The 7,496-nt window shown below is 59.0% G+C and overlaps 2 protein-coding genes across 2 annotated transcripts; both read left to right on the top strand.

The window, feature by feature from the left end:
* Positions 1-530: 530 nt before the first annotated feature.
* On the top strand, positions 531-2,664 carry GPSM3 (G-protein signaling modulator 3). Its single transcript, XM_004695167.2, has 4 exons — positions 531-961; positions 1,169-1,271; positions 1,501-1,700; positions 1,942-2,664. Exons 1-4 carry the CDS (start codon positions 920-922, stop codon positions 2,077-2,079), a joined length of 483 nt encoding a protein of 160 aa, XP_004695224.1. The 5' UTR covers positions 531-919; the 3' UTR covers positions 2,080-2,664.
* An 818-nt stretch (positions 2,665-3,482) lies between these two features.
* Positions 3,483-7,496, top strand: PBX2 (pre-B-cell leukemia homeobox 2). Its single transcript, XM_004695166.2, has 9 exons — positions 3,483-3,722; positions 4,622-4,695; positions 4,907-5,154; positions 5,252-5,442; positions 5,608-5,743; positions 5,857-6,010; positions 6,357-6,445; positions 6,561-6,647; positions 6,773-7,496. Exons 1-9 carry the CDS (start codon positions 3,502-3,504, stop codon positions 6,863-6,865), a joined length of 1,293 nt encoding a protein of 430 aa, XP_004695223.1. The 5' UTR covers positions 3,483-3,501; the 3' UTR covers positions 6,866-7,496.

Here is a 7,496-nt window from a genome sequence, read left to right as displayed (position 1 = left end):
TTCTCCCCTCTCCCAATATGGCAGGTTGCCATTTAGAGGTCCCAATGTCTCTGTCCTATTCTGATCCTAATTCCAACCAGCCTGACCAGCATTGATCAAAGACCAAGCCAGGAAGGCAGTCCTCTTCCTTTTCCATTTGTATTCATTCATGACTAGATGAGTTTGAGTTTCCCTGCATTTGCCACTCACATTTACTGCATATCTTGTCTCCTGAATAGACCTAGAGGGCAGGGGTAACTATATAGCACACTTCTATTGATCACCTACCGCGTTAGACCCCAGACTGGAGAAATTTAATGTGTGTGTGTGTGTGTGTGTGTGTGTGTGTGTCCGTCTGAGGGCTGCCACCCCCAAGTCTGAAGCTAATGTTTCCCACTGGAACCATGTGCTGTAGTCCCAGTATGTGAAGAAGGCTGGGAAGCAGGGGAAGGCCAAATCCTGCATCAGGGTCATCTTAAGGAGGGAAGGGATCTAGGGGGCAGGGAGGGGGTTTCTGGGGAGTGAAACCACTTCCTGTGTAGCTAGTTCCTGTGTTGACAGAGCTGCAGGGGAGGGGAGGGTGAGGGAATAGAGAGGGTTAAGGGGCTACTAAGTCTCTGGAAATAAGAAGACCAAGAGTCCTTCCCCACCAGGAACCTCCACCACTATAGCAGCTGGAGAAGTTTTTCCCAGTTTCTGTGTTCCCCTGGGGCAACGAACTAGCAGTCTGGGTGGGAAAAGAGAAGTGGAGGAAGTTGACAGGGATGGGCGGGGCCCGTGGGGGGGGGCTGACCAGGAACCCAGCTTCCTGCTCAGTACCCAGGCATCCAGCCCCTGGCTCACCCCCACCCCTTCCAGCCCCCACTCCCTCAGGAACTCAGGGATTCCGGTCCTCCTCCCAAATCCCAGCTACCCCTCCCCCTCGATTCCCCATCCCAGGATGGAGGCAGAGAAACCCCAGGAAGAAGAGGATGGTGAGCAGGTGAGCTGAGCTGGGCACCCGATGGGGGAGGCTAAGGCTGGGCAGAAAGGGAGGTGAAAGGACCTGGGGCAGGACCTGTGATGGTGAACTTGGGACTTGGAAGGGTTTGGGCAAATTGAGACAGGAAGAGACAGGGGAAATGGGCCGCAGGCCTAGCCCCCTGCCCACCCAGCCCCACTTGACTAGACCGGGTATTTGTTGCATCAGGAGCCCCATGAGGATGATCATGGCTGGCCCCCTGTGAACACCACCACCCGGCCTTGGCGATCTGCTCCTCCATCTCCTCCTCCTCCAGGAACCCACCAAACAGGTACCCTCACCAGCCCAGAGACCTCCCACATCCTTCCTGATCCCATTACCAAGTCCCACTACATCATAGGCCCTCTCCCCACCTCCTTGGGTCTCCCATCACCCACCCACCCCCCTCCTTAGCTCTGACCCCCAGTGTCTAATTACCTTACCCTTTCCCCACCACCACTGCTTCTGCCTGAAGAGATCTCAGGCCTCTGAGCCCTCCCTCTCCCCCCCCCCCACCCCAGCCCTGGGGCCCCGCTCGGCCTCCCTACTCTCCCTGCAGACTGAGCTCCTTCTGGACCTGGTGGCTGAGGCTCAGTCCCGCCGCTTAGAGGAGCAGAGGGCCATCTTCCATGCCCCTCAGAACTCCCCAAGCCTTGCCCGAGCCCTGCCCCGGCCTCATGAGGACAGAGAACAGCTCTACAGCACCATCCTCAGTCACCAGGTGAGACACGCCCCCCCCCCCACACCACTAAGAAAGAGGCAAGACTCAGACTTCCAGACCTCTTGGCTCCAGTTTCTTTGGGGCACTACCCCCCCTTCTCTCGGGCCACATGCTCCCTCACCAGGTCCCACTTCCCCAGCCCCATCACAGGAGTCTTACATGCCCCTCATACCAACTTTGGCTCTTTTCAAAGCCTCCTCCTCTCACCTCACCAAAACCTCCTCTCCCTCCACTCCTCCAGTGCCAGCGGATGGAAGCCCAGCGGTCAGAACCTCCACTCCCCCCAGGGGGGCAGGAGCTCCTGGAACTGCTGCTGAGAGTTCAGGGTGGGGGTCGAATGGAGGAGCAAAGGTCCCGGCCCCCCACACACTCCTACTGAGATTTGGGCTCCCATGGACCTCTCCACACACCTGGGGCTCAAATCTGGGCGGTCCACAGCATGTCATCTGCCCAGCTTGCAGGAGACTGAAGGACTCAGCAGAAACCACAATATCCATGACCCGAGCCCACCTTCCCTGGGAACTGGAGGGGGTGAAGTCCTCAAATTCTGGGGATAGTTAAGGTAGGATGGCCATTTAACGCCCTCTCCAGAACATGGGAGCTTGAGGCAGCTGGAAGACCCCAGCCACTGAGGGACAACCCATCCCTCACCTCTGATCTAAAGGGAATGGCTGAGAGTCTTGGTTCGAAAATGGGGACACTCCCAGTAGTCAAGCCACTAAGCAGGCCTCCATCTCCCAAGAAGAGGGAAATGTCCTAAGGTTATGACTTGCGAGAGAGACAATTCCACCCTCCTTCTGCCCTTTAAGAAGGAAAATAGTGGGCACAGAAACTACTATCCTGCCCCCAGCCCCAGGACCAAGGGGCCTACAGGCTGTGAATGGACAATATGCCCTGCCCTTCAGCCCTCCCCACTATTGCCCGGGTCTGTCTGATGTATGAATAAATACAATTCCCCTCTGGACTTAAGACTGGTGTCTGGGGTTGCCGGGTGGAGGGTGGAAAGGTGAGGCCAGAGGCCGCCTCTTTCTCCAGTCTGGCCAGAGGCCAGCTCCCCTCCCTGGCTGGTTAATTACTGGCTCATTAAGCAGCGGCTGGAGACCTCCCTAATTACCCCCTCTACCACCCCCTCTCCTGGTTTTAATTAAGTAGAACAGGGAGGGGAGTCATTAGGGCAAGAAATATGAACTGCGCTGTCTGTGAACCCCGGCCTTCCAGCGGCCCGCGTCCACACCGTCTAGATCCCGGATTTAGAACCCGGCGGCAGGCCCCAGCCCCCCACACGCCCCTTTACAGGGCAGCCAGTCCGGCCCCGGGGCCTTCCCGAGTTTCCCCCGGTGGGCCAGTCCCCTCCCCTCGCCCGTCTTCCCTCTCCCCTCCTCCACTCAGTCTCAGTTCCTCCGTTTCTGCGCGTCTCTCTCCGCCCCCAGCTCCTCCCCGTTCCTCCTCTCTTCTCCCCTCCTCTTCCTCCCCGGCTCCCCTCCCCCAGCCTCCCTCCCTCGCTCCCCCCTTCTCCCTCCTCCCTCCTCCCTCTCTCTCACACACACCCCCGCTTGGGCCTCCTCTCTCTCTCCGGCTCCATTTTCTCCGCCGCCGGGGGCCGGGGTCTCCAGTGGGGGGCCCAGGCGGTACCCCAGGTCTCCCTTCTGGGCCGGGGTGAACCCCCCGGGGAGCCGGGAGCGGGGAAGACGGGCGGGGGTTGGGGCGGAGGGAGCAGCGGCTCCAGCGAGTTTGGGGGGGAAGTAACCAGGCGGGGGGAGGGGCGGAGCAGGGAGGGGGCCTCAGGGCCCCCCCCCCAACTATGGACGAGCGGCTGCTGGGGCCGCCCCCTCCTGGCGGGGGCCGGGGGGGTCTGGGATTGGTGGGTGGGGAGACTGGGGGCCCTGGCGAGCCTCCCGGTGGCGGAGACCCCGGAGGGGGTAGCGGGGGGGTCCCGGGAGGCCGAGGGAAGCAAGACATCGGGGACATTCTGCAGCAGATAATGACCATCACCGACCAGAGCCTGGACGAGGCCCAGGCCAAGTGAGTGCCCCCACCCCGGGACCCCACACAGACCCAGCAGAAACCCCATTCATAAGCTCTGAATCTTCTGGGAGCCCACCCCCCACCCCCAACTCCAGGATCCTACAGCTCTCTTCTTACTCCTGGGAGCCGTGAGATAAGTGATCCCTCTGAAACCTCCCTTCATCCCCAGGCCCCTGAAACCTTTGAGACAGGAACCCCAGGTGGTCTCACCACCCCCCTCCTAACCTCCCACTGACCCCCCACACTCTGCTTGGAACATGCCTCTGTCTCCTGCCCACCCTGGCTCCCAGACTAAGAAACTGCTGTGTTGTTTTCTCCACCCAGCCCACCCTCATCCCCTCCAGACCTGGGGACCTCCCCAACTCTCCCCAGAGCTCCTACCACTCCTCTCCATGGAAGCTCGGCCAGCCTTGGGAGGCCTTCACCAGCCCCCTAACCCCTCAGTCCCCTGGGAGCCTAAGTGCCTGGGCACCATGCCCCTCCCAACAGTACTCCCAAGTGAGTGCCCCACTAGAGCTCAGCACACCTAACCGGTCTCTGGCACCCGACACTGACTCTTCTCCCCAGGCTCCATCTCTCTTCCCTGAAATCTCCAGAGTCACTTGTGGACCCCCCATCTCCCCCAGTACCCTTCCAGGCCATCTCCCCCAGTTCAGGTCCCTTAGCTGGCTGCCTGCACTTTCTCTCCATCTTCCAGAAGACAAACAGCTTCCCCACCTCTGCACTCTGCCAGCTGATCTTATCCCAAGAAGCCCCAAGTCCATTTCTTCTCTGCCTTCACTTTCTCCCCTGCAGAGTTCCCACTTCCCTTTTAGTCCTAGGGCACCCCTCTCACCCCAGGGACCTCCTGCTCTGTTTCTGTAGCTCCTCGACTTTTCTCTCCTGTTCCTCCCAAGGAAACATGCCCTAAACTGCCACCGAATGAAGCCTGCTCTCTTTAGCGTCCTGTGTGAAATCAAGGAGAAAACTGGTATGTGGGCTCCCTCTTGATCCCTCAACTTTGGGGCCAGTCTGTTCACTCTAGGACCTTCAGTTAAGAGTTTGACAGCTTGGACCCCTGAGGGAAGTGGGGTTCAGGGAGCATGGGTTGGGAATGTCAGCCAGGAAACTCGGATCTCCCAGGGGGTTGAGAGCTGGGTGTGGGGTCTCTGGTTCCCTAAGAACACTCGCCTGCATGCTAGGCCTCAGCATTCGGAGCTCCCAAGAGGAAGAGCCGGTAGATCCACAGCTAATGCGCTTGGACAACATGCTTCTGGCAGAGGGTGTGGCTGGGCCCGAGAAAGGAGGGGGATCCGCTGCAGCGGCTGCGGCAGCTGCAGCCTCCGGGGGCGGCGTGTCTCCTGACAACTCCATTGAACACTCGGACTATCGCAGCAAACTTGCCCAGATCCGCCACATCTACCACTCTGAGCTGGAGAAGTACGAGCAGGTCAGGAGAGGAGGCCGGGCGGGTGGCGGGACAGGTGTGCAAGGGGAAACCCCAGGCCGGGGGGCACCTTCTCACCAGCCCCCGGCTCGCACCTCAGGCGTGTAATGAGTTCACAACCCACGTCATGAACCTGCTGAGGGAGCAGAGCCGGACTCGGCCCGTGGCCCCCAAGGAGATGGAGCGCATGGTGAGCATCATCCATCGGAAGTTCAGCGCCATCCAGATGCAGCTCAAGCAAAGTACCTGTGAGGCTGTCATGATCCTGCGTTCCCGCTTCCTGGATGCCAGGTGGTACCCCGGGACCCCCAGAGCCCCAGGCTTCTTCCCGCCAGTCCCCAAACCCCTGGACCACAGAGTTGCATGAAAGTGCTCCTTGAGGGTGGTGCCCTGGGGTGGAGCAGCATGGCGGCACTGCCCGGACTCCAGTGACTCGCCACCCTTGTTCCTCTGTAGACGGAAACGCCGTAACTTCAGCAAACAGGCCACCGAGGTCCTAAATGAGTATTTCTACTCGCACCTGAGTAACCCATATCCCAGTGAGGAGGCTAAAGAGGAGCTGGCCAAGAAGTGCGGAATCACCGTCTCTCAGGTATGGGAGAGTCTTGGGAGACTGCAGACAGAAAGTTCTCTGCTCTGACTGACTGAGGGTCTCAGGGGAGGAAAGGTTCGCACCTGACCCTTCTTTCTGCTAACACCTCACAGGTTTCCAACTGGTTTGGCAACAAGCGGATTCGCTATAAAAAAAACATTGGAAAGTTCCAAGAGGAGGCAAACATCTACGCTGTCAAGACGGCCGTGTCCGTCACCCAGGGGGGCCACAGCCGCACCAGCTCCCCGACACCCCCTTCCTCAGCAGGTGGATCCCGCTGCCACCCTGCCTGGCTGTTGTGCACACTTCCTGCTTTTGTTCCTACTTCCTAGTTAGGCAGGATTGTAGCCGAAAAGGGGCCTTTTGGGATGAGGGGGACCAAGCTGAGGGAGCTGGGAATGTCAGGACACCGCAGGGCGCACTGCAGTAAAGTCACTGCTGCCTTTCCTGGGGGTGGCGGGGGCTCCTCTTGAGCACGCCAGGTTGTTTGCGGCTGGTTTGTGTGCAGGGCGCCCCAAGACCTAGGGCGTTCAGAAACAGAGCCGTGGTGAGTCTCCTATCCGCCATCACAGGCTTTGTTGTCCTCTCCCTACCTCCCTCTCTGCTCCCGAAGGCTCTGGCGGCTCTTTCAACCTCTCAGGATCCGGAGACATGTTTCTGGGAATGCCCGGCCTCAACGGAGATTCCTACTCTGCCTCCCAGGTCAGGTGGCCCATCTCCCCGTGAGTAGGACTTGCCCACACTCAGATCCCCTCCTTGAGGATAAGAGGCGTCTCTTGAGGCTTCTCGCTGGTGATGAGCTCCTTTGCTGCTGCAGGTGGAATCACTCCGACACACTATGGGGCCTGGGGGCTACGGGGACAACCTCGGGGGAGGCCAGATGTACAGCCCTCGGGAAATGAGGGTGAGTGGACACCTGAAACCCCTCTCCCCACCTCTCCCAGAACTGAAGGGCCTTTTCCCTGATTGTGTTTTACTCCACACTAGCTTTCCCAGAGTCTTCCCCCAACTGTCCTTCTCTTTTCCCAGGCGAACGGCGGCTGGCAGGAGGCTGTGACCCCATCCTCAGTGACATCCCCAACAGAGGGACCAGGGAGCGTTCACTCTGACACTTCCAACTGATCTCGGCCCTCAAGGCCACAGGGGTGGGGGCTCACGAGACCACAGGAAGAGGACACAGGCATCCGGAGGACAAACCCCAGACCCAGGAGAAGCACAAGACAGAAGGGCGAATGGGGTTGTCCCCTCCCCGCCCAGACTCTCAGTGCTTGGGGTGCTGACTACATGGCAGGGAGAATGATGTTCCCTCAAGGGAGAGTGGATTCTGTCTCCCCCTTTTTTTGGTCTTTTTCCCTCTCTCTTATACAGAAACACATCCAGAATCCTTTCTCAGATCCTTCCTTTCTCCTCTGTCACATACACACACACTGTTTTCTCTTTCTCTGGGCTCCTCCACTCTCCCTCCCTCACCCCACTTATCTGCTCTGAGATCTGTGGAGAAGCCAGCCCTGCCCAACCAGAGATGCCAAAAATGGGGACACACTTCTGGACAGAGGCTCTGGGCCACACCCCCTGTGCCTCCCCACTCCCAGCCCCCCCAGACGGCTTTATTACCTCATACGCAGCTCATCTTAAACCAATAGAATCGCTCGGTGGACGAGAGTGTCTGACTCAGATATCTACCTCGGAGGGAGTTTCTGCTACTTTAGGGAATTGTTGACTGGGCTTTGGGGTTGAACCTTTTTTTTTTTTT

Source organism: Condylura cristata, unplaced genomic scaffold, assembly GCF_000260355.1.
Source record: "Condylura cristata isolate star-nosed mole 26May11 unplaced genomic scaffold, ConCri1.0 scaffold00055, whole genome shotgun sequence".
NCBI lineage: Eukaryota > Metazoa > Chordata > Mammalia > Eulipotyphla > Talpidae > Condylura > Condylura cristata.
Note: the sequence above shows the minus strand (reverse complement) of the source record. Positions and strands in the feature narration are given on the sequence as shown.

Bases quoted from the DNA above. Each gene is read 5' to 3' on its own strand.
- GPSM3 (XM_004695167.2), top strand. From the start codon at position 920: ATGGAGGCAGAGAAACCCCAGGAAGAAGAGGATGGTGAGCAG. The intron at 962-1,168 runs GTGAGCTGAGCT...TTGTTGCATCAG, and splicing joins AAGAAGAGGATGGTGAGCAG to GAGCCCCATGAGGATGATCA. The intron at 1,272-1,500 runs GTACCCTCACCA...CCCCCACCCCAG, and splicing joins TCCAGGAACCCACCAAACAG to CCCTGGGGCCCCGCTCGGCC.
- PBX2 (XM_004695166.2), top strand. From the start codon at position 3,502: ATGGACGAGCGGCTGCTGGGGCCGCCCCCTCCTGGCGGGGGCCGGGGG. The intron at 4,696-4,906 runs GTATGTGGGCTC...CCTGCATGCTAG, and splicing joins TGAAATCAAGGAGAAAACTG to GCCTCAGCATTCGGAGCTCC. The intron at 5,744-5,856 runs GTATGGGAGAGT...AACACCTCACAG, and splicing joins GCGGAATCACCGTCTCTCAG to GTTTCCAACTGGTTTGGCAA.